Here is a 15,869-nt window from a genome sequence, read left to right as displayed (position 1 = left end):
CACCCTGTATGTTTGCCATCTGAGTTACCAGCTGTTTTAACGAATGATGTGCAGACTGTGGAGTGCATTTCATTTTTTATCTGCTGAAGCAATGTTGTGAAGCCCATTTAATCTTTGGTTCGGGACCTCTCCTGTCTCTACAGCGTATTTTGTGGACGTTTCAGGAAATCTGACAAGACAGCTCACTTTGCTTCTGTCAGTTGGGCTTAATGTATAGACAAATAAGTTTTTTTACTTCTTGATATCCTAAGATTGTGGCATGGTCACTTCTGACCTTGGTTGTTTTTGGGCCCAAAAATGAGCAGAACAAATCTCTATGCTCTGACCCCCTCCATCTGTGAGAGAGGAGAAGAAGAAACATAAGTCCCAGGACAAGCCCCCCTTCCCTTAGGTGCCATTTCCCTCCTTGCAACCTGTGTCTGACATCTTATTTATGTAGGTCCCCCATCATTGTTGGTTACAGATGGTGACCCAGAGGTGTGATTGGCGCCAGCCCAGCCCCTTCACCTCTCATTTGGATACCTGCTCTGTGGTTATTCAGTAGAACTGTAATGGATACTACCATGACCTTGTACATTTGCAGATATTTTTAGTGTGTGGATCCCACTTCATACCCCATTGGAAGCGGTTACTGTTAGAGTCCATTTGGACTCTGCCATCACAGTTTGCAATTTCTATCTCCCTCCTGACAGGCCACTTACATCTGCCCCAACTGCTCTCCTTCAGCAACTCCACCCTTCTTTTCTCCTCCTACTCCTCCTCCTCCTCCTCCTCCTCCTCTTCCTCCTCCTTGGAGATTTTAATGTCCATCATCCTTTGAGGTGCAATGGTTCTTCATCTAGTTGGAGGATCCTCTTTGACCAATTTCTTGTGCACCATGGCCTGTGTTTTCTTAACGATGGTTCCCCTTCTCATTTCAGTGCTGCATATGGCACTTTCTCTGTCATTGATCTTTTACTCTCTTTTCCTCCCCTTCTTCCTTCCTTACACTGATGGCCACATGATAACATCTGTGATAGTGACCACCTTACATTGATTCTCTCATTCCTTTTCCGCCTCCTAATGACTAATGCTGGGTTTTCCATCATGCTGATTCGTCTCTATGTACCTCCCAGGTTATCTTTCCACCTTCTTTGTCAGGTTGGTGAAGTTGTCCGTGATCTGTCAGATAAGATAATCCGTGCTGCCAGCATTGCCGTTCCCCACTTGACAGGCCATGTCCACATATGGTGGAACACGGCTATTGCCACCACTATCCCTGATCATTGTCATGCCTTGCAACATCTTATGCAGCACTTGTCCTCCAGCGATCTTATTACTTCTAATTGTCTTCGCACCAAAGCCTGTTACTTAATCAAACAGAGCAAACCGATGTATTAGTTAAGCTTTGTCTTGTCCCTAGGTTCTTCTGTCCCTTAATCATGGGTATGGACTCTCTCAATGGAGAGGCAATATTGTGGTTCCTGTCCTTAAGCATGGCAAGGCTACGTATCATTCTTTCTCCATGACCCCTCTGCTGGCAGATTTGTGGCTTTACATTGAATCTCTTTTCGCTCAGTCTTGGGCTGACTCTTGGGAGGCCAAACCCCTGTCCGATAAATTTGGACCATCAAGGAGACTTCCACCATATGGCATTCTTCCCTCTGTCTATCCCAGCTTCTTCCCTCTGTCTATCCCAGCAGGAATCTACCTTCCTCTGCCATCTTCGTATTGGCCACACTACACTGAAGAGCCAAAGAAACTGGTAAACCTGCCTAATAATGTGTATGGCCCCCGCAAGCAGGCAAAAGTGCCACGAGACATGGCATGGAATCAACTGATGCCTGAGGTAGTGCTGGAAGGAAATGACACCGTGCATCTTGCAGGAATGCTCATAATTCTGTAAGAGTATGAGAGGGTGGAGATCTGTTCTGAACAGCATGTTGCAAATCATCCCGGATGTGCTCAATAAAGTTCATGTTTGGGGAGTTTGGTGGCCAGCAAAAGTGTTTATGAGGTCACTGGTTGTGTGGTGTGTTGCATTTTCTTGCTGGAATTGCCCAAGTCCGTTGGAATGCACAATGGACACGATTGGATGTAGGTGCCCAGACAGGATGCTTATGTACATGTCACCATTCAAAGTCGTATCTAGACATATCAGGGGACCCGTAGCACTCTAACTGCACAAGCCCAACACCACTGACTTGAACAGTTCCCTGCTGATATGCGGGGTCCATGAATCCATGAGGTTGTTTCCATAGCTGTACACATCCATCTGCTCAATACAATTTGAATCGAGATCGTCTGACAACATGTTTCCAGTCACCATCAGTCCAATGTCGGTGTTGATGGGCCCAGGCGAGGCGTAAAGCTTTGTGTTGTGCAGTCATCAAGGATACATGAATGGGCCTTCGACTTTGAAAGCCCATATTGATGGTGTTTTGTTGAATGGTTAACACACTGACACTTCTTGATGGTCCAGCATTGAAATCTACAGCAATTTGCAGAAGGGTTGCACTTCCATCACATTGAACAATTCTCTTCAGTTGTCATAGACCCTGTTCTTGCAGGATCTTTTCCTGGCTGTGCCAGTGTCAAAGATTCGATGTTTTACCGGATTCCTGATGTTAATGGTACTCACATGAAATGGTCGTATCCCCCTGCGGGTTCAGGGGTTAGAATTGGCCTGTGGTATTCCTGCCTGTTGAAAGAGGTGGTTAAAAGGAGTCTCACATGTTTCAGCCTTTATGTGTTAGTCCCCTCACGGGTTTGACTTCTATCTTTTCCAAATTTCCGTTGTTAGTGCATGCCATGTGGGGAAGGACACCTTATGTGGTGTTTTTTGTTTGTCCATCATGCACCAAAATCTTGCATGCTACTTGTTGTCATACAGCGGGCTTTGCACCCAACATCTTATGGGTTGCCTACTACTCGTCTCCTGCGCCATCCCATCTTTCATGCCCATGACAATTCTGGACCATTTTGGCACCCGAAGTACAGCACGGTAGCCAGTCCGTTGTGGTGGGGTTGTCATGTACCCTCTTGGTGGTAGCCCCCTGACAACACAGGGATGGCACTACTGATGTCAGAGCTGAGACCTCCCCACATATGCCAAGGAGTAGGTGCCCATCCTTCTAGGTCACCAGGACTCCCGGCAATGGCCATCCCTCCAGGTGGCCCTTGCTGAGGCTGGGTGGTGCCTCTGGGCAAAGCCCCTGGTCGGAGTAGGTGGCAGCAGGGCGTATGACCCGCAATGAAATGGGTTAAATCAAATCAAGCTGGTGGTCTCTCGGTCCCAGCAGTCTCCAAGCATGTATGAAATGAATTTGATGCAGCGACCTATGATTCCCGATTGTTCCCCTCCCTGGCCACGCCTTGGGAGGACTGCTGGGCGACTCGGTCTCGTGCACCGTATTTGCCTTGGTACCTAGTTTGCTGAAAGACTGATGGAGAGACCTTTCCAGCAATGAAGCCCCAGTTTTTCGTAGACCACCTCGAAGATAGGTTTGGGGAAATGGCGGCATTGTGTAAAATGTGCAGCGGGGCGATTTTGATCCAAGCGATCTCCCCAGCCCAGTTGCGGGCGTTGCTCACCTCTGACAAGCAGGGTGGTATCCCCATCTCGTTTACTCCCCATAAAAGCCTTAACTTGGTTCAGGGTGTTATTTTCCATCCCGACCTCCTTTTGCAGTCGGATGGGGAGCTACGTGCAAACTTAGAGCTATGGGGTGTCCACTTCGTCCACCGCATGCGTAGGGGACCCAAAGACAACAGGGTTGCTACTGCCTTCATCCTGGCCTTTTGGGTGACTCATTGCCTGAAAAGGTCAAGGTGATGGTTTACCATTGTGATGTGAAACCATACATCCCTCCCCCTATGCGGTGCTTCAAGTGTTGGAAGTTTGGTCACATGTCATCTCGTTGTACTTCCAGTGCCACATGCAGGGATTGCGGTCATCCTCTGCATCTGGATACTCCATGTGTACCTTCTCCCACTTGTGTCAACTGTTCACCTGATTGCCCTATTCTCCATAAGGAGCGATGAATCACGGAAATAAAAACCCTGGACAGGCTCACTTGTCAGCACGCAAAGAGGAAATATGAACGGCTTAATCCTGTGTAGATGACTACATCATATGCTGTGACTGCGACTTCATTGTCCCCGGTGGCGATGGATGTCCCTGTAGTTGTTAAGCCTCCAGTGGGCCCTCAGAGATCCCCTGACACTTCCCTCGTGTCTGTGATGGGGGACACTGCTTCTTCTGGTACTCCCAAGGTACCTCCTTTGGGAGACCAACACCTCCCAAATTGACTGGGTTATCAGACCCCCTCTTCCCACCCCCACCTCCCACCTGCCACTGAAGGTACACCAGCCTTCTCCGGCCACTCGCATGCGGAAAGGGTCCCTTGGAAGTCAGTATACCTTCTAAGACGTCCTCCAGCGTGACAGCTGACATCAGTCAGTGGCTCAAGCAGCCAGGAGTGCCAGATCGCAGAGCTTCCTGCTCTTCATCTGTCCCTGGCCCTCCCTCTGAGACTCCCTCCCAGGTTGCTCCTAAGGAGCAGCGGGAGGTGGAGAGGAGGAGGAGGAGGTGGAGGAGGAGGAGGAGGAGGAGGAGAAGAAGAAGAAGAAGAAGAAGAAGAAGCTGGGTAAGATGGAAGAGGTTCAGGTTGCCTCTGTGCCACTTGTTACTACAAGCTCTGCATCTGAGGATGATTTGCAGATTTTGGCATTTGCCGATGACCTCAGTCTTGCCTCTTCCTCAGACGCAATGGTCCTTGATTCCAGCTTTCCTTTGGTGCTAGTAGATGACCCATCGGCATAATCTGCCTCATCGGTCCTTTCATACCTTTTTCGGTCATGGACAATGTCATTCTCCAGTGGAGAATGACATTCTTGCTGTGCTCCGCCAACTACTCAGCCTTCACTCTTTCTTTTGCATTGCTCTCCAGGAAGCTTGGTTTCTGGCATTGCTAACCCCCATCCTCCATGGCTATCAGGGTTATTATAAGAATCGGGCAGCTTATGAGAGGGTATCTGGTTGAGTCTGCTTCAGATTCAAAAAGTAAAGTAAAGTAAGTAAGTCAGAAAATCTGAATGTTACATTTCATAAACCACAAACTTATTCATTATCATGTGGTGATAGCAGATCTTACTGCCACGAGCATTTGGACATATACCACTCAACTGCTAAGGCGCACAGCAGTTTCGTTCAGTGTGAGCGAATTATTGAACTAGGACTGATGCCAATGTTGCATACAACAATCTGCCTGTGTGGTAGTGATAAGTGGTGTCAGCCCATTTTTCAATGCTTGTGACTTACACCACTTGGCACCCAACATGCCTGTGTACTAGTACACTTTGATGTGTGTGCTTAGCTTGCCAGATTAATATTGTGGTCTCACAGAAAAACGACACATTCTACTGTAGTTGTGATATTACAGGACCCCTTTCTCGAATTACATGGAAATAAGATGGAAAACAATCTGTAGTTCCAAAGTCTTAACAGATCATTAACTTTCTGTGCATATGTGTACTATTCCTTCATCTAAGTTAGACATCTGCAAGCCACTATCATTCTGTCTGCCCTTCCTGTTGCATTTGTAGATAATATGTGGGAAAAACAATCATCAGTGCTCCTGTGAGTAATCCTGAATTTTTCTAATTTTACCATTGTGGTTATTATAAGAGATATAGATTAGAGAAAGTGAACAGCCAAATTCCATGTGTTCACTAATCTTGTGATTCATTTACTTTACACTTTCTGCCATTAATTTACTATTGCTTCCTTCCCTCAGAATAAGCCACTCTGTGCTCCTCCCCATTAAATGGTTGCCTCCATCCAAATAACAGCTCATCATTTTTCCTTGTTTCTACATCTGTTTGCCTCTTCATAGCACATCAGCACATCTCCTTTTTTATTATGACAGATGCTGAGAGCACATGTGCCATTTACAGCTGTTGTCTTAAGAAAAATAACTTTTGACTTGAAAAATTAGTAGACTATTATTATGGGTTTCTCCACAAAAGAGGCTTTGTAGACAAAAGGGAAATGCGTCTGGTGTAAAATTCTGTTCAATTAATCACAGTAAGCTTAAGAAGCCACAGAAGCCAGAGAAGATGTAAGTAGACTGATTAAATAATTGGGTTTTATGCTGGTTGTTTGCATAGTTCTCGCACGGTATTTTGATAGTGTGGCTTGCTGTCTTCTTCAGGTGCTCCCTGAGACTGGTCCTTGGATGGATCAGGTCCAGTATTTATGCCTGGATGGTGCTAGGCTCTCTGTTTTCAGTCTACGCAATGCCATGTGCTCCATCTCATGTCTACACATGCCAGGGGGGGCCTCTAGTTGTCCTCTCTTGCCACTGGTGCTCCATCCACTCTCTGCACCCGGCTTAGCCACCCTCTGGTGTCATGCCCATCATCTGATGCTCTGTTTCACATCTGTGCTGCGCTAGGCATTCCAACCATCAGCTACTTCTGCATTGGCCATCCTCTAGTTGTCTTGGGCCTTAGGTATTGTACTTCTCATTAGGTGCTTGAGGTGTTTTGTCTCCTCTGTGGAAACAGTCAAGTGTATGGTCCTATGTTTGTCACTGTTTGTTCTGTCTAGTGATGTGTCATCTCCGGTGTGTAGTGTGTGGTGCTCTTTCCAAGGGCTGTTTTCTTGGTCTCTACTCCTATTTTTCTTTCTCACAGAATCTCAGTCTTGTCTCTGTTGGGTTTTCAGAACCTCAAGTGCTGGATTCTGGGTGATGCTGAAGTGGTATCCAGGGTCAGGGTTGATGAGATTCTCTGTGAACTTGATCTTGATGGATTCTTTTATGACACTGGTCCAGTATCTCAGGATGCGTGTCACAGTCTGAGAGTCACTGTAGTTCATTGAATGACTGACTTCGAGACTGTGCTTTGAAATTCCTTCTTTGATTGCCTGTGTAATATTCCTCTGCAGTTCTTTACACGTTATTTCCCCTTCCATGTGCTCCAGAAGAGACAAAGAAGGTGCCATGTCTGGTGCCCATGTCTGCTATATGCTGAACCGATCTCTGCCGGAATCAGCTGAATTTCCTTGAAACATAACATCAAAAGCATATTTTTCCCACCGACAAAAACTGGGGCACTGGTGAGGATTGTAAAGGATGACTTGGGGCTAAATAAGCCAAGTATTTGCAACATACCTTGCCAGTGTAGGATGTCATACATCAGTCACACCACCGAACATCAGAGGCATATCACACTCAGACACGGGACCAAATCAGCAATAGTGGAGCACTCTCTAGAATTCAGTCACTCAATGTACTACAATAACATTAAAAGTGTGAAACAGCACTCGAGACCCTGGGGCAGTGTCATAAAAGATTCCATCAAGGTAAAGGTCACTGAGAATCTCATCAACCATGAGACTGGATACCAGCTCAGCACCACCTGGAATCAAGCACTCCAGCTTCTGAAAACACAACAGTGACAACACTGAGAGTCTGCGAGTAACATAAATGGGATTGGAGGCCAAGAAAACAGCTCTTGGACACAGCACCACATGCTACGTACTGGAGGGTAGACATCACTAGACCGGCTGAACAGTAATGGATGTAGAATGAGAGATCTGACGGTTCCCACAGAGGAGACAGAACACCTAAAGCGCCCAATGAGAAGTACAGCACTGGAGGCCTGCCCCAACAGGTGAGGACGTCACACATGATGTCCAAGGCAACCAAAGGATGGTCAAGGCTGCAGCAGTTGGCAGATAGAATGCATGGTGCGACGCAAATGCGAAACAGAGCATTAGACAATGGGCATGACACAAGAGGATATGTGGTGTAGATTATGGTCGATGCCCCAGTGGAAAGAGAGGATAACTAGAACTTTCCCTGGCAAATGTAGATTTGGATGGAGTACGTGAAGTGACAGACGAAAAACGGAGAATCACACAATGGGCACAACACCAGAGGATGACCAAGATGGGTGCAGACAGCAGTCGGAGCACCAGTGGCAAGAGAGGACAACCAGAGCTGCCCCTGGCAGGTGCGGACTGCAGACAGAGTGCCTGATACAACACCCTGCAAAAATACTGGACCTGATCCATCCAAGAACCAGTCTCCGGGAGCACCTGAAGAAGACAACGAGTCACGCCATTGAAATATCGCGTGAGAATGACTCAAATAAGTGGCAGAAGATCTGATTATTCAATGTGTCAACATATCATCTGGAAAGCCTGAAGAATTATGTGTTATAAGCAGACGACAGTGCACTCAGTTCATTTCTTGGCGCCTGTTTTCCATTTCATGTCAAATAATTATTGTGAAACATCTGTTGCACACAGGGGTTCCTATTGTAATTACCCTGACATTAGCTGAAGGCTTATGTAAGTACTGAATTAACTACTTAATCTTGATTTAATCTTGTAATTGTAAACTTTTCAGTATACAAATTAGTGCCTGACTGGCCAGATCCAAGTAAACACGTGGGGCAGCTTTCTGCTGTGAGCATTGACACAGATGGCAATATTGTTGTCTTCCATAGAGGAGATCGGACATGGGGTTCACAGACATTCCTGCTTGACAACACATTCAGTGAAATTTCTCTAGGCCCAATAAAGCAGTCAGCAGTCATTGTTTTCAACGCAACGACTGGTCATGTTCTGTATGAATGGGGAAACAACATGTAAGTTCAATACCTCATTGTTGAATGGGTTTATATAATATATTAGTGAAATTTTATATTTGTGTTGTGTGGTATGCATCATTTACTTTTGCATTATTGTATGTACAAGAGAGTAATATTTAGAAAATTATACAGATTGTATCACTTCCTTGTACAGTGAGTATTTTTAAATTCACTTTTGGGCTACATGTAATTGTGTATCATTACCTGGTTTAGAGAGTGTGGTTGCTGTCTCTCCTAGGAATAACTGTTGTAATAATTCCTGTTTCTCTAACAACAAGATGCAGCAGGCCAAAATTTTTGAGCGAAATGTGGTAAACATGTTGCTCTTCTTGTTATAGAATTTGTAAGTTGTCAGCCTTAAGAATCTACCACTGAAATTAAATCAGACTTGTTTATATTTACACACTGTGACACAAAATGAGACAGTAGTCATAATAGAGCTGAACCATTAGACCAGTTACGTAAATGAAACGCAGGCTTGTATGGCCAGTACTTACATTTTTGGCAATATTTGTCTTATGAGCATTAGGTCATGGTGAGAGGGAATGACAACTCAGAAATTAGTTACAATCTCAAACAAGGTCAGCAAGTCAAATTATTTATACATTTCAAGGCAACGGTCAGTTTTTGACATCATCAGCCCACTGCCTGAGGCACTTTGTTTAGTACTAAGGTCTACAACTTGTCTTGTTTTTGTGTTTTTGAATTTCTATGGCTTCTCTGTACATCATAGTGTAGTAGCAATTCAAATTTGATAATACTTTGGTATCAAGGAAATAAAATTTGGTGGTTCCCTGATCCCAGTGCATGTTCTGCCTGTGTCAAATTACCAGTGTTACCCAGATGATGACTGCCCTTGTATTCCTAAGCCAAAGTATATAAAATACTTTGCACAGGCAGTCAAGTGTACACAGGAACTACAAAAAGAAACATCAACACTCTCCTTAAGAAACACAAGGAATTTTCATCTGAGAAATACAGATAAACCGACTATAGCAGACCATGCACAGGGACCAGGAAACAACCAATTTTGTTTCTCCAATATTATGGTTTTATTATAATCTCAATGTTGGTATGTACAGAGAGACGATACAAATGAAGAAGCATGAAAATAACTGTAACAGAATAGAAGAAGGTTTGAAGTAGAGTAGTTGTGGGTCTTAGTACTAAATAAAGTTCCATAAGACACATCGGTATGACTGCATGACCATAGGCATTGGTCTGATGACATCACAAACCGGCTTTTGCCTGGAAATGTGTAAACAATATGACTTGCTGAGCTTCTTTGAGATTGTATATGGTTTCTAAGGCCTTTGTGATGTCTCCAGCATTGGAATATGAAACATTAGGCACAGAAATGTGACTTAGCCCGTGGCCTAAAAACTAAAATCACCAAAATGTATTTATGAACATCAGTAATTGCACAAAAGTTTCTTGTCATTCCTAAAACACTATAACAATTGTATTAAGAACTTGTGACTCCAAAGAATTCATTGCACAGTACTTGAAAACTGTCTGTTCATGTAGCAAAATTTGTACTGGAAGTTGATGTAACAATGAGTGAAAATAATTTTAAACAAGATCATGCACTACTATGAACACTGAAGTCCATCTTTAGTTGCATGCAAACATTCAATGTTTTTTATTTCTCCACTATAAAAGGATATGAAACTGCTTTACTTGCAGTCCTGAGACATCATTTTAGTTAAAATGTAGATATTCATTGACACGTTCTTGGCTGCATAGCGTGCAGTCTTTGTATCCATTGATACTGGTTTTCAATTTTCAAAACACATGCCTAGCTGGAAGTTGTAGTTGGTACATGGAAAATATAATTGTTCACACTCTAGATTTGTTTAGTATAAGAGGCTTAGCATTAACATACACAAATATTTTAAAATGCCACAAAAATTTAAGTGCCTTTAAATACCAAAGTCTCTGACTTGATGTGGACAGGGCTCACAATTGAACTGTGTCATATTTGGCACCCATCATTGACGTGAGCTTTCCCTCATAGTTCCACAATAATTTAATGCTACTGCGTTGAGACTTCTTTGTCTGCATAGCATTATTAGATGATTAGACACATGCTGCCACAACCTAGTACAACTGTATGTAGAAAAGATAAAAATGGACATATCATAATGGCAGCACTCTTGAGTTTGAGGATTCTACAGAACAGAAATATTGATTTGCTTGCAGTATATCCTGCCATGCAAAATTTTACTGAATAAATTGGTGAATGTACTTAAATACTAAAATCTCTGAAGCGTTATAACTTATTTATATTAAACTTGCCACATTAAAATATGTTTAAGAACAATACACTGAAGAGCCAAAGAAACTGGTACACCTGCCTAATATTGTGTAGGGCCCCCGTCACCACGCAGAAGTGCTGCAAGGTGATGTGGCATAGATTCGACTAATTTTTGATGTACTGCTGGAGGGAATTGACACCATGAATCCTTCAGGGCTGTCCATAAATCCCTAAGAGTACAAGGGAGTGGAGACCTCTTCTGAACAGTACGTTGCAAGGCATCCCAGATGTGTTCAATAATGTTCATGTCAGGGGAGTTTGGTGGCCATCAAAAGTGTTTAAACTCGGAAGAGTGTTCCTGGAGCAACCCTCTGGCAACTCTGGACACATGGGGGTGTTGCATTGTCCTGCTGGAATTGCCTAAGTCTGTCGGAATGCACAGTGGACATGAATGGATGCAGGTGATCAGGCAGGATACTTAAGTATGTATCACCTGTCAGAGTTGTATCTAGATGTATCAGGAGTCCCGTATCACTCCAGCTGCACGTGCCCCACACCATTACAGAGATTCCATCAGCTTGAACAGTCCCGTGCTGATATGTATGGTCCATAGGCTCGTGAGGTTATCTCCATATCCGTACTATCTGCTCTATACAATTCGAAACAAGGCTTGTCTAAGGAGGCTACATGTTTCCAGCCGTAAACAGTCCAATATTGGTGTTGATGGGCCCAGGCAAGGTGTAAAGCTTCGTGTTGTGCAGTTATCAAGGGGACATGAGTGGGTCTTCGGTTCCGAAAGTCCATATCGATTATGATGTTTCATTGAATGAGTCACACATTGACACTTGTTGATGGCCCAGCACTGAAATCTGCAGCAGTTTGTGGAAGGGTTACACTCCTGTCATGTTGAACAATTCTCTTCAGTCATCATTGGTCCCATTCTTACAGCATCTTTTTTCACTTCCAGCCACAGCACTGTCGAAGATTTAGTGTTTTACCAGATTCCTGATATTTACGGTACACTCTTGAAATGGTAGGATGGGAAAATCCCCATTTCATTGCTACCTCAGATGTTGTGTCCCATCACTTGTGTGCCAACTATAACACGACATTTATACTCACTTAAATCTTGATAACCTGCCATTGTAAGCAGCAGTAACTGATCTAGCGACCGCATCAGACTCTTGTTGTCTGATATAGGCGTTTCCGACCACAGCACCGTATTCTACCTGTTTACATATCTCTGTATTTGAAAATGGATGCCTATACCAAGTTCTCTGGCACTTCAGTGTATTTTGAGTGATTAGAAAATTACTATAGATAGACATCTGTGCGAATATGAGAAATGCTGTCCGCAGCAACAAATATTAAAGTTTACGCGTATTCGTGATACAGTCAGCAAATAATGATGTACTGTCATGATTAGTGAAGCTGACTTTGCGAATTTTTCATTTATGCTGCTATGGAAAGTCTTATGGAGCTGTTACACACATCACCACATATTACATATTGTTAATTGATTATAACATAGGTTATCATACGTACATCAGTTACCATAATGCTAAATTATGTTAACAATTTACTCTTCTCACTATAACAAGCATTGTGTACTTTTAAATATACTTAACACATACTTTGATAGGTTCACTGAATTTATACTGAACATTATTTATGGCATATACAGGGTGATTCACGAAGATATGCAGATATTTTAATATGTCGTTCTACAAGTAAAACTAAAGAAAAAAGTTCATATTCACATAGGTCCACAAATGTTTAGTTACGGAGTTACGGTTAATAAAATATTTTGCGTGAAATTTAGAAACTTCGGGATAAGCAAGGATTGTTATACAAGTAAATTTGTTTACTTTCCATTAAGAATGTAGAAATGTTTGTCATTTTTGGCAATCATTAGTGAGTTGTTTCAGTTGTTTCCTAACCTGGAAACGAGTGAATGTATTGTGGAGTTGTATGTACACTGTACAACTTCCTTAACACTAAGCTTTTAGCATGAATTTGTGTGTGCTATGGTATTAAAAAAGCAGATTATCTGACACATTCATACAGTTTCAATTAATGTTATTAGCATTATTTTTCCAAAATTAAATTCTCTACAACTTCTGTCAAAAACTTTGTGCAATTGTCTAGAATTTAAGAAACAAATTGGTCCAAGTAGTTAATAAATTACAAACTTTATGAAATTATGTCTTCGCTTCTCTGAATGTTCTGAAAAACTATTGCAGATACAAATCTGGGACATGTTTTACTAGATTTGGCAGTTCAATAGCAACAAAATAAATGGAAATCAAGCTTTGCTTTACCTCATACAGTTTTGCGATGGCCTCATATTAGAGAAGTCGCTAAATTTCAGGCAAAATCTTTTATTAGCCGTAACTCCATAACTAAACATTAGTGGACGTATGATTACGTGAACTTTTTTCTTTAGTTTTCCTTGTAGAATAACATATTAAAATATTTGCATATTTTCGTGAATCACCCTGTATAATTAACAAACTGGAGTAAGATTATGGAACAAAAATTTGAAAAAATGACTTGCCCTAAAAGAGCTTACTTATCATGTTGTGATTGCTTTTTGAAATTGTGTAATTGAGCACTGTTACTGCAAGACAAACGGGAATTACTCAGATGAAAGATAACTGCTTTCAGGATGGACACAGAATGCACATTTAAAAGTGTGTAAAACTGGGAAGAAGAAAACATTGTCATAGTTATCCCTTGGAGATATTTTCAACATATGTATTCTCCTTCAGGGCGCAGCACAGTCAAATGTGTATAGTGGTATAAGTCCTGAATGTGTGGTAGTAATAGTGCATAAAATCATAATTATAACCTACCTGTACTAATAATAAAACTTTAAAATTGCCATGTCTGTCTGTCTGAACATGATAACCACCAAAACAAGTAGAAAAATGTTCATGGACTTTACACATGCAATTTGTGTGTAGCTTGGGGCAACATAAGGGTTCTATTTCATCAAAATCGGAACATGGAGAAAAAAATCACAATTTAAAGTTTTATCTAAAATCACTAGCACAGCTTAGTAGTTTGTGTGTTTAATCACCATGGCTCAGTACACCAAAGAGCCAGGAGATGGCTCTATTAGTTTATTTTAACTCAGTGAAAAATGTATTTACAGAAGTTTATGTTGGTGACAGAATTAAATGCCGCAATCTTAGCTTTACAAATAAAAACTAACAGCAAATTTACTTGTGTAGGATCAATGGATTTAATGATTTGCCTGGGATAAATGGATTTAATGATTTTCCTGGGCTAAAGGGATTCAATGATTTGCCTAGGATAAATGGATTCAATGATTTGCCTAGGATAAATGGATTTAATGATTTTGCTTTGTGTATTAAAAGTATTTGTTGCTAGGAAAAATGAAATTTTGGTTTTGTGGTTTGGATGGCTAGTCATTACATTTTGATTTTGTTTTGTTTGTAAATAAAAATGCTTATAAAATAGTCAAATCTTTCTGAATATACCAGAATGGCTTAAAAGACAGGACTTAGCAGTCTCAAGAGTTCAATGAAGATTGCGAGGTGAGACTTTATGTGGCATGAACATCTCTTTGGAAATTCCATCTGAAAGCGAAGCATGATGTAACTCTGATTGAGAGCATCATGCATTATCTTGCTCCTCAGAAACTGACAATCAGAGAGGCTCAAAGTTACCCCTCTCTGGTGTAACATCACACTGGGTGGTTGTAATTAAAGTGTTGCTTCTAACAATGGTCCAGTTTGGGCTTTAATTATTTGTATGCTAGCAAAACATGGTAAACATTCTAATGCATTAGTGTGAAACCAGTATACAGTGGGGGGAAAATGAAGTTCCAATATTTTGCTACCAGGTGCAAATCAGGCACTGCAAATGAAAGAAAAATGCATAGAACTGTTTTCATATGTAACTGATTAAGGTCAGGACTTGGGCAGAAAAGGTCAAACAAGTGAGGTATACCTAATGTTGATTTTATTATTAACTGCCACTTACACACGTTTTTCAATAGGAGCACCAAAGACATCGACAAGATGCTGTACAGAGCCAGATTTGCACCTGGTGGCCAAAATTGAAACTAATTTTTTTCCCGTGTAAATCAGTTCTGCATTAACATGTCTACCAAGTTTCGCCATCATACGATAATTAAAGCCGACACTGGACCACTGTGAGTACCTACACTTTAATTATAACATCTACACACATACTCTGCAAACTACCATATGATACATGGTGGGAGGGTACCTTATACCACTACTAGTTGTTTCCTCTCCTGTTCCACTTGCAAATAGACTGAGGGAAAGTGACTAACTATAAGTCTCTATACAAGCCCTAATTTTTCACATCTTGTCTTCGTGGTGCTTACGAGAAATGTATGTTGGCAGCAGTTTAATCGTTCTGCAGATGGCCTCAACTACCAGTTTGCGGAATAGTATTTTGCAGAAAGAGCATTGTCTTCCCTACAGAGATTCCCATGTGAGTTCATGAAGCACGCTCCCTGACACTTGTGTGCTGATTGAACCTACCAGTAACAAATCTAGCAGCCTGCCTCTGTATTGCTTCAGTGTCTTCTTTTACGACCTAGTGGATCCTGCGGTACTGCAAATTGTGAGCTCTATTTGCACCCTGTGAACGAGGCCAGCAGTCTTCACCAGTCCCACAGCTACCCTTAAGAACTGCAGATGTCCTCAGAACCCAAGCAACAGACATCATTGATGCTGGTATGAGCAATAACTTGCTGTCTATTGCACACTATAGCCATAGGCATGGCCTCCTACATATTTCTGGTGAAGCCCTCCCAGCAGACACACAGAGTGCACATCGGAATTTTTTATGGCCCTGGATGTTATTTCCCCAAGGTCCTCCATAAAACGCCTAACATAAGAGCTCCCAAATAAACCCCCCTGTCCACGCGTGTGCCTGCTCAGATCCTGCTGAAAAAGTGGCCATTGTC

The 15,869-nt window shown here is 42.3% G+C and overlaps 1 protein-coding gene across 5 annotated transcripts in view; it reads left to right on the top strand.

Moving 5' to 3' along the window:
• LOC126272765 (peptidyl-alpha-hydroxyglycine alpha-amidating lyase 1) overlaps positions 1–15,869 on the top strand; it is an 89,782-nt gene that overhangs the window by 33,243 nt on the left and 40,670 nt on the right. For all 5 annotated transcript variants that reach the window (XM_049975892.1, XM_049975893.1, XM_049975889.1 and 2 more), the window contains exon 4: positions 8,400–8,640. In XM_049975892.1, coding sequence (XP_049831849.1) covers positions 8,400–8,640 — 241 coding nt within the window. The remainder of the gene's footprint in view (positions 1–8,399; positions 8,641–15,869) is intronic.

Source organism: Schistocerca gregaria, chromosome 5 (assembly GCF_023897955.1).
Source record: "Schistocerca gregaria isolate iqSchGreg1 chromosome 5, iqSchGreg1.2, whole genome shotgun sequence".
Taxonomy (NCBI): domain Eukaryota; kingdom Metazoa; phylum Arthropoda; class Insecta; order Orthoptera; family Acrididae; genus Schistocerca; species Schistocerca gregaria.
Note: the sequence above shows the minus strand (reverse complement) of the source record. Positions and strands in the feature narration are given on the sequence as shown.